Source organism: Antennarius striatus, chromosome 15 (genome assembly GCF_040054535.1).
Source record: "Antennarius striatus isolate MH-2024 chromosome 15, ASM4005453v1, whole genome shotgun sequence".
In the NCBI taxonomy this organism is placed as follows: domain Eukaryota; kingdom Metazoa; phylum Chordata; class Actinopteri; order Lophiiformes; family Antennariidae; genus Antennarius; species Antennarius striatus.
This window is the reverse complement of record NC_090790.1, coordinates 19464763-19483849: the sequence shown is the minus strand read 5'-3', so window position 1 is coordinate 19483849 and position 19087 is coordinate 19464763. Positions and strand designations below refer to the sequence as shown.

Here is a 19087-nt window from a genome sequence, read left to right as displayed (position 1 = left end):
GAAACCCCCACCCCCACCCCTCCACACCCCTCCGACGGGAACATTAGCGGCCCCCCCTAAGCGCAGCACTTGTGGATTCAAACAGAGGAAAAGCGGCGCAGTCGGAGTGGATTGTTGTTTGGGAGGGGCGTCGCAACGGAGGAGATCGAAATCGGTCCGAGGCACCGACAAGCGGTCGCGTCTCCCTGCCACCCAGTCTGACCGGAGCGCTGCTCCAGTAAAACAGGGGAAGTGGACTGTTTTGACTCGGGACGCCATATTTAACACGAGGGGGGGGCTTTTTTTTTTTTTCCTTCTTTTTTTTTTTTTGGCCCTGAGCTTATTCAGAGAAAGCTTTGTCATCCCTTCCTGTTTCTTCCTCTTCCTTTCGGGGAAACCTCAGAAATAGTTTCTAGTTGTTTCGGATTCTTTCGTTTATTTCACTTTCTTAGACATGTGACATAACCGGTGGGGTGGGGGTGGCGGCTGTATCTCATCTCTATCTCGTCGCTGTTCCTATCTCCATATTTACTTCTCTTTTCTCACATCCTCTGAACTACTTATCAGTTCTTTGACAGTCATACCGAGTTCAGTCTGTCTCCATCCATCCGTCTTTACAAAATCCGTTATCGCCGTTTGTCTGTCTGTCTGGCTCTCATTCCAGTCCAATCCAATCCAGTGCGCTTTATTTATACAGCACAATTTAAATAAACACAAGGTCTCCAGTCGATAAATAAAAACACAACAGACGCGCCAGAAAACCCATGAACATAAAATAGAAAATAAAAAATATCAAGTAAAAATCCAATGAAATAACTTGAAATAAGTTAGAATAAAGTAAATAAAATAAATATTAAAATAAATAATTAAATTAGATTAAAAAAAACAATTAAAATGATGTGAAATAATACAAAAAATGCTCAAAAACGCCCGTTCCCTCTTCAGGATTAATTTTCAAACGACGCCCCCCTCCCCATCCACAATTCCTGAGTCGCTCACTAATCACTTTTGTGCTTTTCCTTCAGCCCGTGGAGGGAGAGTCTAGAGGGGCAGGGAGGGGGAGGGGGGTGGCACAAAATGTGATTCTGGTATTTAACGTCGTGTCGGCGTCCCAGTGGGAAAGTGGCTGCAGCGGGGGGCATATTCAACACGACTTCCCCGGCAGGAAATGCCGGGTACACAGCGGATAAAATCACTAAACACAAAGACTGCAGCCAGACGCAGAGATAATTGATAATGTGTCCAGCTGTTAGCTTCAGAGGTAGCAGTCATTGTGTCGGGGCGGTGGGGGGGGGGAACTGCTCCGGGAAAGAGTCTGGGAACCGCAACCTGATGGACTCTTTCTTTATTTGCTGGTTTCAACCAGTTGACGCTCTTTCTTTCGCTTGAAACTCGCCAAATTTCCCTCCGGATCGATAGAAGTATTGATCCACCTCATCTGTCTATTAAAAGTTCTATAGACATCGATTCCGATGTTCTAGTGGAGTCCATCAAGTGAAAATCAGGCTTCTAACCGTGGAATTTATTGTCATGACGACTGATCCGGTTACGTAGAGCGGTGACGAAATGACCCCGATGATGTCATCAGTTGGGTCACCTGGTTCCAGAACCGTTTAAACGATTGGGTGCCTGAATAGACACTGGTTCCGGACTGTTGCCGTGGTTACCATTGCCATGTCAACTAGAAGCTGTGACAACACAGCACACGCACACACATTAACACACACACATACACAGACACACACACGGCAGCTTCTTGTGTCAGACAAAATGTGACAGAGCAGCTGTCCTGTTGCATTATGGGAATGTTTTAACAATAAACAAACCAAAGGTTCTTTCTGAAGGCGTCGCCAGGATATTGGAACATAAGCGGCAGCAGTGATCCGATCAAAGCCGGAGCGAAGCGCCCGGTTCATCGTCGCTTATCCGTCGCTGATGGCGTCGCATCCATCACGGAATTAAACACATTAACGGCGTGTCGGCTGGCAGAGAAGAAATCCACCACAAACCGGGTCAGAACCGGGTTAGAACCAGGTTTGAACCAGGTTAGAACCTGGTTAGAACCAGGTTAGAACTGGGTTCTAACCAGACTACAACCGGTTTGGAACCGGATTAGAACTATGTCAGAATGGGATTAGAACCAAGTTAGAACCGGGTTGGAACCAAGTTAGAACCGGGTTGGAATCGAGCTAGAACCGGGTTAGAACCGGGTTAGGACCGGGTTAGAATCCCAGGAAATCCTGGACCCCTTCATCAAAAGGACTCACACAATCAAAAAACCAAAAAGTTCATTAGTGCTGAAACGCCACCGCCTGTGTGATCCTGGCACCAGCAGAACAACACGGCCGCCCCACGTAAGACCCTCAGGCAAACATTTGAACACAATTACCCTCGGGGGGGTGGGGGGGCTTTGTGCTGGAACCAGGTTGTCACTGGAGCCTGACCAAAACCAGTCCAGGGATTACAGCTAAACTGGAAACCATTCCACCTGACTGGGTGAGGTGGAAGCCAGGATGTTCTGCCCCCTTGTCACGTTTCAGGGTGACACGCTGGGGGGGTGGGGAGGGGCCTTTCAGGAAGAAAGAGACACACCTTTCAGGATGGGTTCGATTTACTTTTATGGATGTGATGGTTCCATCCAGCCGAGCGTTGATTCCTGACACGAAGAGTCCGATGCGGTGGAGACCGTTAAATAACTGTGGTGGAGGTTTAGTGCCCCCAGTCTTCACACCGCATCAGTCAAAAATGTAATAAATGTCTGACATAGGCCAGGGGGGGCTGGAGGAGGGGTGGGGGGGGGGATCAAATTTCCAGTTCCAGGAAATGAAGGGGGATCGGCAAAGATATGAGACGAGGACCTGTGGACTCCGGCTGTTTTACTCCGTGACGTATTCCGATCATGCTTCCGAACGTCTCAGAGGGAATTATCAAGGAGCGGACAGACGGCAACAAATAAAAGTTCCAATAAAGCTCCAGCTGAGCTCAAGTAAAGCACAAGACCTGCAGCCAGACGCCGCTGCCACGGGAGCCCCCCAGGGAGCGCTTGATTTACCTTTTCACGGCTTTACTTGCGCGCTCTGTCTGCGCCTGCGGCCTCAAGCCGCCGGTGGGGAGGGTGTTAAACCAGCAGAGCGACCACAGAGGGGTTAATATTCTATTCTATGCACAAGAGGATTAATACAATGTCCACCTCACACAGGTTTGTCCTTCGTTTGATCAGTGACGCGACCACGAAGGGATAAAGCAGCGCTAAGCTAAAGCAGGAATGAAGATGTTGAGGGTGATGAAGATGGAGCTACCAGGGAAGAGGAAGACCAAAGAGACGGTGGATGGACGAAGTGATGAAGACATGAGGACAGTTGGAGGAGACAGAAGAAAGGATGGCTAACGGGACACGCCCAACGGAGGAGAAGAAGAAGAAGAAGAAGACAGCCGACGGCGGACGGTCACGGGAGACGCAAAAATAACCGGAGGAATAAAATCCTCGGCTCTTCTTTTCAAGACGACCACATTGCCAGATCGGAGTCACATGGGCTATTAAGGCCAGCTCCTTCCAGACACCCCCCCCCCCCAAGAAAGACAAAAAAAGTAGAAGAAGAAGCGGCGTTTTTGTACATCGGGGGACGCGGCAAGACGACCGTTAGCTAACTGCAGACGGTTCTAGAAGCGCTGACGTCTCATCAGTCGAAAATACAAACTTGGGGGGGGGGGGTCCTGAAAGCGGATCAGAAGTTTCTTAGCTTGCTATTAAACATTCCAGTGATAATAGCTGAGCTACGTTTGGTAGCATTGTCTCATCGATTGAAAAACATGAGGCTGCTACGGGGAAGCGCGAACCAAACACCCCCAGGCATCCGAGCCGAGCGGCGCCACGAGTGTGAGGCCGGATTATCGCCGGAGGGCTTCAGCTCCCTCCGACACCTCGCATGGATTACAGGTTTGAATCTGATATGGGCACAGGAGTGTAACGGTGTGCGTGTGTGTGTGTGTGTTGGGGGGGTCCACATCGAATCAATGAACTCCACGCATGTTGTTCTTGTTTCTTGAGCAATAAAATCTTATTCTTCAGCGAGAACAACACAGAACCATTGATGGGTCGAATACCATTCAGAGCAACAAGTGTTTGGACTCAACCCAACCCCCCCCGGACAATAAACTACTAGTCAGCACTAACTAGTCTGACCGATGGAGAGGTAACCAGACCATCATTGATAGATAGATAGATAGATAGATAGATAGATAGATAGATAGATAGATAGATAGATAGATAGATAGATAGATAGATAGATAGATAGATAGATAGATAGATAGATAGATAGATAGACTCATAGATAGACTCATAGATAGACTCATAGATGGACTCATAGACTCATAGATAGATAGACTCATAGATAGACTCATAGATACTCATAGATAGATAGACTCATAGATAGACTCATAGATGGACTCATAGACTCATAGATAGATAGACTCATAGATAGACTCATAGATACTCATAGACAGATAGACTCATAGATAGACTCATAGATAGACTCATAGATAGACTCATAGATAGACTCATAGATAGACTCATAGATAGACTCATAGATACTCATAGACAGATAGACTCATAGATAGACTCATAGATAGACTCATAGATAGACTCATAGATAGACTCATAGATAGACTCATAGATAGACTCATAGATAGACTCATAGATAGATACATAGACAGCTAGGTAGACAGTCAGACTCACCGGAGGCTGCAGCAGCGATGCACAGCAGCAGGGCAAGGCGCATCATGTGACCATCCATCTCTGCAGAGCCAGGCTGGGAGTCTGAATCTGGGTCTGGATCTCTGGTCTGGGGAGGTAGGGGGTCGGGCCTTGAAGTGTCCTCGTCTGGAGGAAGAGCAACAATGACGGTGACGGCAGTGAAGCTGGCGGTCCCAGGCTGAAGGGTCACAAGGTCAGGAACACAGAGGGAGGGAGTCAGGAGACGGGATGGCGGATGAGGACGCCCCACCTGAACGCCACCCCAGGCTATTGTTGTGTAACAGCCGCCTACAGCCCATCAGCCATGCATCAGGTCATGTGACCTGGGCTCTGGGCTCATCAGAGGGGGCTTCGACACCAGACTAAAATACACAACACCGTTCATCAACATGAGTAAGAACCAGTCAGACGGCACCCCCCCAGCCCAGAGGTCATCTGCTGGTCGCCCACATCTGGACCACAGATCCAGGAAGCCTCCAACATCCACGTCTCTAAATCCGAGCACAATGCCGGGATCAGATAAGAGGGGGAGCCGGCTCTTGTTTCATGCTTCATGCGGGTGGGGGGGAGAGAGGCTGCGTCAAGAGTTTATTCAGCAGCACAGGAAAACACTCAGAATCACGGCATTCCCCTGAACGCCTCTCTGTCGGACAGGCGAGCTCAGAGCAGAATTAACGACGCGCAACAGATCCGGTCCAGACTGGGGAGCGTGTTTTAGCGTCCCGTGAACGCGTCATGAGGTGGACTTACCTACGAGGCGCTGCACTCTGGGGTCAACGGCGCGTTATAATCCAGCCAGGGTTGCGTTCAGAGATGTGACTTCAGCAGGAGTTTCCTAACTTTGTCCGCTGCTGGGAGGTGCTGATTTACTTTTGTACCACCACCACCACCCCCATTTCCTCCCCTCTTCCTCTCACCCACCTCCCCCCACTGTGGAGGCCTGCCCTCATTCGATAACCCCCTTCAGAAATCTCCTCTGATCAACATCAGGAGCGAAAAAATAGACGCGTCATTGGAAGGAAATGGAATCCAGGAACACGATGGATGTCATTTTCTGGAATTTTGTGCCTTAAAAAAAATAATAATAAAAGCTTTTAAAAACAAAGAGAGATGTTTCCCTACCATTTTTCCTACTTTTTTTTTACATTTATAATAAACTCTCTCCTTGGAATATATCATCCTGCCTTCATAAATTCACATTAACAGCATGTTGTCCCACCGGATAATAATAAAGATAAAATAATGACGTTATTATCTGATGCGATGCGGTTAGAAAAAAACAAATCTCCTATAATAAAGTTTAAATTCGCCCACAGCGTGAAGACATCCTCCGGTTTGGACCGGATTCAGATTTTTTTTAAACAAATGGTGGATAAAATAACTGCGATGGAGCCACAAAGGAAACTTCATGAGTCACTTTAATTTGGTATTTGGCACCAAACTGTTTTCGAGATTGCCCACCTATAATTGTCACATCCTCTGCTGTCACGGAGCTGGATTTTTCTTGAGGAACAAACACACACTTGGTAACGTGAAGGTGGGCAGGAGACTTGAAGGAAAAACCGCCTCTGGTTCTGTCTTCCTAGAATGTGCATCATTACTATCTCTTAAAATGTAATGCGTCCTGTAATACGGTCATTATTCTGTGTTGTTGTCTGTGTTGGGAGGTGATGTGTGAACCTCGTAATTGCAATGATATTCTAAAATATCCCCACTGAGGAGAAGGAAATAGCAGATGCATGTTCTCCCAACCCTTATTACCTTTCCACCTGCGCAGCGTGATGCATCTGCTGCACAACACAATGGAACACACTTCGCTCTTTGTTATGCTGCAAATTAAAAGATAAACTTGACGAGAACAGCGAGCTCAATGAGTTTAATGTAGAAACCAGTTTTTCGACGCCTTGGGGAGGCAATTCCGGCGCAATTATGGAACTAATATGGAAATGGTTTCAGTTAGAGGCCCTGCGTGGACGGTTTGGTGCCATCTAGTGGGGGGCTGGCAGACTCCAAACAACTGAATGCCCTTCCCATTTTGTGGTTTGTCCCTTCTGGGCTGCCGTCCAATCAGAAAACCCTAACCTAAGGTCCTCCACCCCGCCCGAACACCACATTACAACGATATCCGATATTTGGGAATGCCTTTGAAGCTCAGGGAAGTTTTAACAAACATGGTTCAAAAAAAAATTCATAAAAAGAAAGACTGGAGGAGCAGAAAGGTCATAAGTGGCCTGTTAGCAACTCCAGGTTTCCTGGCAACAGTTCTACCGGCATGTCGATGATGGTTTACAATGTTTTTTTGGCTGTAGGGCAATTTTTGTCCAAATTAGAAGCGAGGCTCAGCGGTGGCGGCATGTCTCTGTCTAGACAAAAGCATCACGCTGTGAGGATGTAAGAGGTGATGAAACCATGTGATTCCTGTTTTACAGTATTTATGTCTTCTGAAAACAGATTATATATACTACATTTTTGCCAACTATCTACACGATGTACCCTTAAAGGTCAGTCCCATAAAGTCTGCTTTAAACTCTTACAGAGGAAATGGATGCATTATTCATACTGTCGAGTCTGTTTCTGTGCAAATTATTTACTGCTTTTAATCAGTCAAGAGGGACCATTCTCTGTTAATTGATATGCAAATAGACGGTTCCCTTCGAGAGGTAAAGATAAATGTCCTGTTTCTCTCTCTTCTCGCTGAAAATCATAACCTTGGTAACAACTCGCACTTCTAGAAGACGTGGTTTGTTCGTTGAGCCCGTGGTGTACCACCAGTTGGGCTGGTAGGAGGTTCTTCTGGGGGGTCTTGGTTGTTGTGGTCGTTCTGGCCCCATAGCTGTGTGATCACACTTCTGGGGTGACTTTTTCAGATGTTTGCTTCTGAGGTGTCTTCTCAGATAGATATGGGTTTCTTCTCCATCTCTGCTTGTGTCCTTTTGACCTTCCTTTGAGGGTTCTTGATTTTCGTTTCCGCAGTAGTCAGTTGGTCGTCTCTCTGGTTCCCGGGCAGGGGGGCAGTATGGATGACCAACCTGCTGAGTTGCAGGCAGCAATATTATAAAACTTTATTTGTTCACCGAGCAAATACGCAGCTGAGTACCTCTTCGTAGTAGAGGTTCTAACTTGTCATAGCATTGGGAACAGAAATTACCTGTGGACCGGTTCCAGGATGCCCTACAGCACAACCCTGGAACCAACTCACCTGAATTTCCACCAATTTCAACACCTTGGACTACGAGGGAACAAAGAACTCAACAGGTAAGTCAAACTTTCATTTTACTTTGTGCGTCTTCATAAGTTAGATTTAAATCAGGCCTTCTTTTTACTTTAGGTGTCAAAACTAGAACTTTAAATTCTGTTTGAATCTGAACACTCGACTCATCCGATTCAGAGCCGTTCGCTGCTGATTATAAACTTTGTTCCTCAAGTCTGGCTTCTTGGACCAATTCTGTTTATCTTATACCCGCTCCCTTGAGGTAATTTGCTAAGGAAACACTTTGTCAACTGTCATAGCTATGCTGATGATACCCAATTGAATCGTTTGACTGACTCGACTTATTCACCGACCAATCGACCCACTCTTAACCTTTACCTGTGTTCCACGAGTCGGGGTCTGCTTGAGGTTTCTGCCTGTTAAAGGACGTTTTTCCTAGCCACTGTTTGCTCGTGGAGAATTCTTGAAGGAAGTTTTTTAAGAAACGGTCGTAGAAGTTTGTCCTGATCACAGAGTCTAAGCAAACTTTACCTCCTGCAAGAGCAGGAAACAATAAATGTATGCAGCGAACATTGAGGAGTCATCATTCTGTCAAACCATCGCTGTCCTGGCAGCGCAGGAGGAAAAATCACACGCAGAAACTCCACTCGAACAATGCAACAGAAGCATTTGAGCAATTACAAAACTGCTGCGATACACACAATTTCACAAAATGCAGCCCTGTCAATCTGTGTGTGTGTGTGTGTGTGTGTGTGTGTGTGTGTGTGTGTGTTTTGGCTCAACGTGTGTGGAGATCACGGGTTGTATCAGCAGAAAGTCTGGCACACAACATCCTAGCAAAAGAGAAATCTGCCGATGTTTTCTCTGCAGGGAGTCAGCAGGAGGCCAGCGTGTGGTGTTTAGTGACACCTAGTGGTGATGTCACACAATGCAGCGTTCACCTTCTTCCCTTTCCCCTCTTCTATTTCCCTATTATTTGTAGTCTCTGAGGTGATGTTGTGCTCTTTGACCTGGTGAACCTGTTTTGACCTGCAGTTGCCATGACGACACCAGACTGTTCACTTTACATGACTCTGGGATTTAGAGGCGTGTGTCACGGAAGGCCGTCCATCACATCCAGAGCCGACCACAGGACACTTTTAAAGCTGCACTCTCCTTCAATGGCTTCCCTGTTAAATGAAGTCCGCCTCAACCCCTCCACCTCCCATGAGTTATGTTTCAATAACAGGAAACAATGGGCCGTCGTCTTTCATCATAGCTCGACGATGGATCCCACACGGTGCCACCGGGTGTCTGTGGTGCCCGACTGCCAGAGACAGGGAATGGAGTTCACGCAGCAGCGTTCTCATTTCCTTATGGTGCTGCGAGGGGGGAGGTCTGGCCTTCCAGCGTTCATGTCCTGACAGGGTCATTAAATGCAGCGAGGACTGCTCAGATGTCTACACAGGGGAAACTACACAACCACTAAACAACACAGAAGAGTCAACTCAGCAGGACAAGACTCAGCGTGTTCCTTCACCTCAAGGAAGACCAACACTCCTTCAGGATACCAATGTTTAGATCCTGGACAGGGAAGACAGGTGGTTTGAGAGAGGAGTGAAAGAAGCCATGTCAAAGGGGAGAAGCCATCTCTGAACAGGGAGGCGGGGGTCTGCGACATCACCTTTCGCGTATTTGTAATCAGGACTTTTCGAAACTCCCTCTAACCCTAACGACTCAGCAGGTTAACCCAGGTGATGTGTGTCATGCTACTGACACTCATTAGTAAACAGAGGCTTGGTGAAACTTGCATTTCAACAACCCCTCTTTGACACCCTTCGTTACCCCAGGGTGTATTTAGGGTGTTACCAGGGTGTTTTTAGGGTGACACTGTAGAGTTTGTAGGGTGTTACCAGGATGTTTTTAGGGTGTTACCGGGGTATTTTTAGTGTGTTACAAAAGAGTTTTTGGGCTGTTACCGGGGTGTTTTTTTAGGGTGTTACCCCGATGTTTTTAGGGTGTTACCAGGATGTTTTTAGGGTGTTACCGGGATGTTTTTAGGGTAATACCAGGGTGCTTTTAGGGTGATACCAGGGTGTTTTTAGGGTGATACCAGGGTGTTTTTAGGGTGCTACCAGGATGTTTTTATGGGTGCTACCAGGATGTTTTTAGGGTGCTACCAGGGTGTCTTTAGGGTGTTACCAGGGAATTTTTAGGGTGTTACTGGGGTGTTTTTAGTATGTTGATCAGTGTTATCTGTGTGTTTACTATTCAGGTGTCAGAGGACAGACAAACAAACCACATTGAATCTCAACGATGTGATTGGTTGATGCTGTTCATGGACGGAATTTCAAGGCACAGCCAGGATCCTGCAGGAGTCCGGCTTGGAGACCAAAGGATTTAATCTCAGCTTTTTGCAGACGATGTTGTTCATGCACAGGTTTGGGTTACGGTTAGTGAAGGCTGGGGTTAGTTAGGGTTAAAGGTTAGCTCAGGTTAGTTAGGGTTAGGGTTAGTGTTACTGTAAATTAGCTTTGTTTAGAGTTAGTTAATCTTAAGGGTAGTCAGGGTTAAGGCTAATTAGGTTTAGGATTATTTAGGGTTAGGTTAGTTAGGGGTTAGGGTTGAGATGATTTAATGTTAGTTACAGTCAGTTTTGGTTAGGATTTGGGTTAATTAGTGTTTTGGTTAAACTAGGATTAGCTAACTAAACCTAACCTAACCTAATCTTTTATTCTTTTAGTTCTGGATTAAGATGTTGAATCACGTCTGCCGTTTAAACGTTAACTGCTATCGATGTGGCCTTTGGAAACGGTGCAGCAGCCGTTTGTTTTTTTTGCTAACCTTCAGTTCACAATGTTTCAGATATTTTGCTGCCAGTTTAAAACAGTTTGTTTTTTATTCCGCTCCTGTTTGGAAATGATTTATTGACTCATTTCGGTGCTCATGGAGCGGATCAGAAAGGATGTAAAATCTTGTTTTTCAGTGATAGATTCCAGACGTGTAGCTTCGTCCCCCCCCTCTTCTTCCTCTTCCTCTTGGCGGTACGTGACCCTCATCATCCCCTTTGCCCCCCCCTCATCACCTCCACCTCCGTCCTTCCCTTTGTTTTCCACCTCCATGAGGTGCGACCGGCATTCCACACATTCAAGCAGCATCCTTGGAATCTTTGTGAATGTGAGCGCAGACGTCTCTTCTCGACGGACTTTCCGATGGCCACATCCTGCACCCCAACGCCCCCAACCCCCCCATCATCACTGACCAGAGATCACAGACCAGAGATCACAGCTCTCCTTGGAGGGTAGTCCGGATACCTGTGTGTGTGTGTGTGTGTGTGTGTGTGTGTGTGTGTGTGTGTGTGTGTGTGTGTGTGTGTGTGTGTGTGTGTGTGTGTGTGTGTGTGTGTGTGTGTGTGTGTGTGTGTGTGTGTGTGTGTGTGTGTGTGTGTGTGTGTGTGTGTGTGTGTGTGTGTCTTGTATCCTGTTGTGTCTGCCCCCTCTGGCTCTGTCTCCTTCTCTTTGAACTTTGAAGCCCTCTGCCTTTAGTCTTTGGGTTCTACTGGGTTCTGTTGGGTTCTGTTGGATTTTGTTGGATTCTATTGGGTTCTGTTGGGTACTGTTGGATTATGTTGTGTTCTGTTGGGTACTGTTGGATTATGTTGGGGTCTGTTGTGTTCAGTTGGGTTCTGTTGTGTTCTGTTGGGTTCTATTGGGTTCTGTTCACAAACATTCACACACAGTTTTCACAACAGGCGTTTTTCTTTCTGCTTTAATCCTCCACTCGTACACGTTACACGTCTGCATCCTGATGAGTAAACGAGAACACGTCATGTGCCGTGAATATGACGGGTGTTTGTCCAATGGCTGATCTCTGGTGGCGTTTGATGATGTCATCATAAAGGGAGGAGTCTCTGCTTCCCGCGTGACGTGTGGACTGTACACGACAGTGCCACCGAGGGAACAGCCGCTGTGTAAAGTGCAGTTTGCCCTGTGTAACACCTTAAAGGTTTGGAGCTGACACTCCTAAGAAACATCCAGAACCTGGCCTGGCGGCCGTCTCACACACACACACAGACACACACAGACACACACACACACACACACACACACACACACGTCAGTCGTGAGCTTATGGTGGTATGTTCTTAACAAATGTTAACGGGATGTTTTATTGTCGTTCTGGTGAAACTGATCATTGAAACACAACAGGAACTGGACCGGACTCTTCTCCTGGTATTCTTCCACTACAAAGCATCGATGGCCTTGGACACCTGGCTGAAGACCTCGTCCACCGGCAGCTCGGAGTCGACCTGTGAGGAGAGACGGCGAGATACGATGAGGTATGTGAGATACGAACGTCTGCTGGGCGTGCGCAGCTATCCGGAGCGCTCACCTTCCTGACGATGCCTCGGCCCTCGTAGAACTGGATGACCGGCTCGGTGGCTTTGTAGTACAGGTCCAGGCGCTTCTTGATGGTCTCCTCGTTGTCGTCGGAGCGGCCGCTGGTCTCGCCACGCTTCAGGAGCCTCTGGACCATCGTCTCGGATTTGGCGTCGACGTACAGCAGCAGGCAGGGTTTGCCGATCTGGATCCAATGAGAAGCCGGTTTTGGGTACATTTACGCAGAAGGGAATGATGGGAACGATGGGGGCGGCGCGTCGGGACAGAGGCTTACCTTCTTTTCAAACTCCTCGCCCTGCTTCACCTCACGGGGGTAGCCATCGATAAGGAAGCCCTTGGACACGTCAGCCTTGGCGATCATGGCGTCCTTAATCATGTCTAATACGGTGTCCTGAAACACATTGTGTTTGACCTTTACAATGATTCAGCGCTTCATTTGTTTTAGTGACGGTTTTGTGTTTTATCCTCCATTAAAATCGATGAGAGAATCAATGAGTTCAGCACCTCCTCCAGACCCGTCAGTACAAACAGAACATTTGGATCATTTACTGCTGGGCTGCAGCGTGAGATTACAGACAGAGCCGCACTAAAACTCTTTACTGCTCTTATATATTATCAGAACTCATTCCCCGCTAGCATTTAAACGCATTTAAACTTCCTGATGAGTGGCGTTTGCATACAGTAGAGCCTCGAGATACAAGTTATTTGAGATACAAGTTGTGCTTCAGGACACCACCACTAGTTGGCGGATGGATACGACATCAGTGAGACCGGATCTCGTTCTCGTTGGTGGAGTAAAGACGTAGCTGGTGTCTTCTCGTGACTTTTGCGTTTCTTTTCATTCTTTATCATTGTTTACGTAACTTGTATATAATTAATTACACACAGGTAAAGTCTGAATGTCTATTGGTTGATAACAATGTTTATTTTAGCGGTTAGGGGCTTTTTTACAAGACTGGAGACTGGAGTGGATAAAATGATTTTAGTTACATTAAATGATTAAATGTTTGAATTACGAGTTCAGTCACAGAACAGATTAAACTCGTGTCTCCTGGGTCTACTTGTTTGCCTTTAAACGGACTGCGGTTCTCTTACCAGGGGAACGAGTTCTCCCTTCTGCATGATGGCCTGGAGCTGTTTGCCCCTGTCGGACCCGGACGCCACCTCAGCGCGGAGCAGATCCCCAGAGGACAGGTGGGTGTAGCCGTACTTCGCTACCACCTTCTCACACTGGGTTCCCTTTCCAGAACCGGGCCCACCTGGGAACAAACGCCAAAACGCATGAGGAGGAGGAGGAGGAGGAAGAGGAGAAAATTAAAAAAACGGTCTGAATCTGAGGTGGACTCACCCACGACAAAGATGATCTTGGAATCTTTAATTTTGTCTGAAATGAGAACGAAGAAAAGAGGTTTAGTTCAAACACACGAGGCAAAGCTGGCCTCCGATAATCCAGTTAATCCAGTAAATAAAAGGTTTGGATTTGCTGATAAATGTTTTTTAAATAATCCTAATCCAGTGCCTTACGGGTTAAAGTGGAAGACCGGAGTTCAGTTGAATCCGTCGTACAAATATTCCCCATTTTAAATTGCAGTCAGTCGTCTGCAAATCTGTTGTGGCTGAGCTCCAGTGAAGGTTTGAGCAGTTACTCAAACACTGTTGCCATAGCAACTTGTGTCACCTACGACTTTAAATTACCTGAGTGTAACCATTCACCGGGAACTAGAAACAAAACTGTGGTGTAAATCTATAATAAAAAGACAAACCTGGATTTTAATTCTATTTATGGTAATGGGGATTATATTTATGGCATCACGTGATGCTTCTATTATCATATGTTGTATTCTTAGTTTTATAAAAGGTTCAATGAAATCTATTCTTCAGTCTAGTTAGGAGAACATGAAGTGTGGCGTGTGTTCTCACAATGTCCACCAGGGGGCGGTGGAGGCTACAACAAGACATGTCAGCTTTTCGTTTCAATCCATTTCATTCAGAATAGAAATAGAAATATATATATATAGAATTTTACACGTCACCAAACAACATCCATCACTCTGACGTAAATATCTCATTTACCTGCCATTGTGGTTCTTTAGATTTTCCTTCAGCAGAAGAGAGAAAAGAAGAAATAAATTAATTACAGTGAATATTGGAATGAAAGGATTGAATCCTTTGAACCCTCGAATCAAAGGATTGAAGGATTCAACCAGATACCCCCAGAGTTGTACAAAGAAAACAACATAAATATAAGAAACTACCACACTACAGTTATTTATACATGTTTCTGATAGATAGTAGCAATAAAAACATAATGATAGAATTTGGTATTTTTATTTGTAGACCAGCGTTTTATTTGTAGACTAGTAAAAAGAAGGTTTTGTGTGAAGCGTGAACTGTTCTGGTAGTCGTCCTCGTCCTCTCACCAGAGCAGCACGGCGGCGCAGCGGTAACGCTGTGGCCTCACAGCCAGGAGGTCTGGGGTTCAAACCCCACTGAGGGCCTCTCTGTGAGGAGTTTGCATGTTCTCCACGTGTCTGGTGGCTCCAAAAACATGCGCATAGTTCAAGTTAAAATGAGAATAGGTGTGAAGGAGGGTGTGAGGACACACCTGGGGGGTCATTGTAGTGGGAGTTGGTTCTAAACCTGGTTACACAAACATTTTGGTCAGTTCCTCCACCTGTGAACCCATAAATACAAGTTCCAAACCAGATCCAGCAGCTGAAGGTTTAGCTCAGAGAGATGAGAGGAGGAACTCAGACCTGAGGTTACGGGTTCAAATCCCACCCCTCCCTTCATTTTTCTGGCCGTTTCCTGAACGACGAAGACAAATACGCCCGGAGAAAAGGTGTGAGCGTGAAGGAATCGGTAGCGTGGTGGGTTAGCCCGTAACCATTTGAGCCCCCGGTGTCACATTCAAGTCCCAACCCAGCGCTGCAGGTTCTGGATCAAAACTGTGTCTCGCAGTAACGAGGCCCGGGGGGGGCCGTGTCCCCTCCGCGTTGTGTGGACTATAGAAGGAGAGGGTTATGGAGCCCTGGGCCAGAAACGACTGACCTTTTACTGCTTTCATGAACAAAATAGTAATTTGTAGAGGGAGGCGAAACTGCTGCCGCCAGGCGAAGAACGTTCGGATGAGGTCAAGTTTGTAGGAAATGATCCTATTTTTTTTTTTGTGAAGAACCTGTGATGTGATAAACAGAAAAAACACAGCTGATATTTTACTATCATGAAGGTGAAGTAACGTCTACCAGTAGACTGAATGAACAGGATGGAGACACTATTGATGACATAGATGAGAACCAAAGAACCTCTCTGGGATCTACAGAGAAAAAGGTCTTTGAGGTTAACTTCCTGTTGGACGTTAACTTCCCGTTGGACGTTAACTTCCTGTTGGACGTTAACTTCCCGTTGGACGTTAACTTCCTGCCAGGCGAAGAACGTTTCGATGAGGTCAGGTTTGTAGGAAATGATCGAAGAACCTGTGATGTGATACTTCACCTTCATGATAGTAAAATATCACATCTACTAGTAGACTGAACAGGATGGAGACACTATTTATGACATAGATAACATGTTGTGAGACTTTTGTTATCAGGTTCAGTTCTTTTACTGTGAGCTCTCTCGTATGTACGTACGTTACAGCAGCCGTAAATCATCCCACCTCACTTTACGACAGTTACTGATGTCAGTACATCTTCCCTCTTCAGGGACACAAAATATACAACACAGCTTGTCATAAAAGAACTATAATAACAATAGGTGTATAAATAAACAGTATCACCTGCATATACACAACTGTGCTTTTCAGAGCTGAAAATAACTGAAATAATTGAAAATAATATTAATAGTATAATCACTCTTACAGTCATTTTTCTTTGATTTGACACAGACAATGGAATTTACCCTGTCTGTGGGCTCTTCTACCCTCTTAATGACTGCCAGGCTCTCCATGCGGTCTAGTTCTGCCTTCAGTCTGTCTTTTAATCAAGCCCAAATCCACACAGGCTTTGTCCCCACAATAATGTCTCGTGTCCATCGGGTACGACAGTGAACGTCGTAACCGATGAAGGCGGTTCTTGTGCTTCATCGTCCACCTGCATGTTCCTTTGGTCTCTTCTCTGTCCATTATCTTCTTCAGTCACCTTTTGTGTTGACATCTTGGGTCTCACTTTGACATTTTTTTATTTGGCATGACTCCAGCTTGTTAGGTTGACTTTGGCCCCAGTGTCCAGCTTCAAAGAAACGATGGTGTTATTCACCAGCAGAGGAGCAAATCCAAACTTCACTCTCAGGTTCCACTGCATCACCTTTGCTCAGGTTGTACCACATGGTGGACACCGTCTGTTCACACCGTCTGCAGTCACAGGGCATCATTGTGCTCCTCCCTCTGGTGTTACTCTGTCCAAAAGTTGGGGTTTTTTCGTGCATGGCAAAAAATTCACTGGCCTTGCACTTTTTCACGACGGCGCCGTCCAGCGTGAGATGACTGTGGATCTTCACGGAGAGAAAAAAAAAAAAAAACAGCCTCGGACATCAACTTCCTGTTGTTTTCCCGCCACTAAAGACTCATAAAATAAACTAGAATAAAACTACATTTAAATAATTCTTCCAACTTCACGCATCGACAGAAACGGAAGTCTTCAAAACAGGAAGTGAATGCGTGAAGTGGGGTGGGCGGTGACGTCACGCCCGAACGGGAAAGGTCAAGTCTCCGCTCGTCTGTCACGTGACTCGTGTTTAAACGTGAGTCAAGACAAAACTGCTTTTTTTTTTTTTTTTAATTTTTAGTTTGTTTAAATAATTTTAACGACGTTTATTTAGTTTGAATGCGTGAATTTAACACTTCCTGTTTTATCAGGGGGACAGAATGGCATCTTATGGGAGGGGGGGGCGACCACGCCCCCTTCGCCCCGTCCGCTGTCATAAAACTTCTTTATTTCCTTTAAAGGCAAAAAAAAATGCCCAAACCGATAAGAATGCCCCTTCCTGCTACCCGTAGACGCTCCGGATTCTATTTATATCCCGGTTTTATTCCGTGTGTCGTCCGGTGGGTCACGTGGTCACACTGCGCGCACGCGCGCGCTCACGAGGGTTTCAGGTAACCTGAGAAATCAGCTGACTAAAAATAAACAACAACAAGATAACAAACAAACAAACAAACAAACAAAAGGAAAGGCAAACAACAGCCTGACTCTGTGGAGCTCCTACAGTTCTTAGTGATGTTTACATGAGCCTGATCATGTGACCTCGGCTCTGTTTGCTCATTGGCTCACGTCTCCTATTCACACTCTGTTGTCAGAAGATAAACAATCTTGAAGGAATGTCAGCGGAGCTTCAGGGCGACACGTTCTCCACCGCCGAACAACGAGCTGCGAACGCACACGCAGCTCGTTCTCTGGTCATCAGGGGGGGCCCCGGGGGGCCCCTTGCTTCTCAGGTGTCCGGCCCCCCCCTGTCGCCAGACGTTGACCCTCTGTCATGGTAAATGTCACTCAGGGGCTGAGTCAGCGGAGCCGGTTTGGGACCCCGTCTCTGGCCTATTATGGCGCCGTGCGTTTGTGAGTTCGACGCCGCGTTCGTGCCCCCCCCCCCCGCCACCTCTCCCCCAGGATGGAACCGAGAGATCAGATCAAAGCTGTACGGGGGGATTAGTTTGTTTCCCACCTGTGAACCGCAGACACACATCTGAACATTCCATTCTAGAGGACCGTGGCCACGTGACCACGCCCACCCCCCAATGCATGCCCCGCCCCCAACGCCTTATTTTATAATAGGCAGTCCTGCTAAATAAAGACCGGGGGTCTGCAGCTGTTAGGGCATAGCATGACCCACCCACCCACCCAAAACACGAGCTATAGTAGTGCATTCTCTATGGTTACCAGGGAAACGGGCGTCCTGTCCCTTTAAGGCGACTCGGGGACCCTCCGACGTCACACGTTTTCTCCTGTGGAGCGTTTTAATGGATCGATAGCACTCAGCTGATCCGGAGCTGTGATAATGGGCTTTAATGGATGGGTGAGGGGGGGGTGGTTGAGGTGGGGGTGTCAGAACTGGACGACACGACAGATAGAATCAAAAGATGCAGCAGGAAATTTGGAGCGGCTCGCCTGAACGCCACAGAACAGACCCCCTCCCTCACATTCACCCACCTGGAACCAGTGACAGTTCACATCCCATCACACCCTGCTCACATTCCTCCCCTGAAACCGTCTGACAGATCTCCCCCCCCCCCAGCTGACAGATAACCCCCCCACCACCACCACCACCACCAGCCTCTGGACTGACCTCTCTCTCTCTGGCGGTTCTAGATCCCAGCGAAGGGCTTGCGTCCCTGGATCCCCGTGTGTGTGTGTGTCTGCACAGTTCCTGCTGCACGGCGGCCCTCCCCCCCCCATGCTACGCCTTTTTATAGCTCAGCTGAGCCTGCTCAGTCTGCAGTGCATTCTGGGTAAAAATGAGGAAGAGCGGACAAGGAAAGGGAGGGTGGGAGGGAAGGAGAGAGAAGGCGACTGAGAGGAGGCAGGGGTGAAATTAGAGGCCGGTGGAGGGGCTGGGGGTGACAGGGGGGGGGGGGGCAGAATGCACTTTAAACGGTTTGTTCTGGAGACGGCCGCTCTGGTTTGTTTGTTCTAAATCTGATCTGGAAGTAAACAAACAGGTTTTGTCAGATTAAAATTTGACGTCAATAAAGATTAGAGTTGGAATCCAATCCTTTGAGCTGCAGGTTTCTATTTTTTTCTAGTTATGAAGGTTTAAAAAGGAATAAAA

The 19087-nt window shown here is 47.0% G+C and overlaps 2 protein-coding genes across 4 annotated transcripts in view; both read right to left on the bottom strand.

Moving 5' to 3' along the window:
- eng (endoglin) overlaps positions 1 to 5765 on the bottom strand; it is a 29879-nt gene extending 24114 nt beyond the window's left edge. For 2 of the 3 annotated variants that reach the window (XR_011038143.1, XM_068334007.1), the window contains exons 1-2: positions 5483 to 5765; positions 4715 to 4910 (exon numbers count right to left, since the gene is read on the bottom strand). Coding sequence is in view for 2 of the 3 variants with exons in the window: in XM_068334007.1 (XP_068190108.1) it covers positions 4715 to 4772 (58 nt within the window). In the remaining variant the exon portion in view is untranslated. The remainder of the gene's footprint in view (positions 1 to 4714; positions 4911 to 5482) is intronic. The other variant, XM_068334008.1, reaches the window with a different exon arrangement.
- A 6306-nt stretch (positions 5766 to 12071) lies between these two features.
- On the bottom strand, positions 12072 to 18712 carry ak1 (adenylate kinase 1). The gene is made up of 7 exons (XM_068335462.1): positions 18605 to 18712; positions 14396 to 14421; positions 13671 to 13706; positions 13418 to 13581; positions 12597 to 12713; positions 12315 to 12506; positions 12072 to 12231 (listed from the first exon to the last, which is right to left on the bottom strand). Exons 2-7 carry the CDS (start codon positions 14400 to 14402, stop codon positions 12166 to 12168), a joined length of 582 nt encoding a protein of 193 aa, XP_068191563.1. The 5' UTR covers positions 14403 to 14421; positions 18605 to 18712; the 3' UTR covers positions 12072 to 12165.
- Between the last annotated feature and the right edge of the window lie 375 nt (positions 18713 to 19087).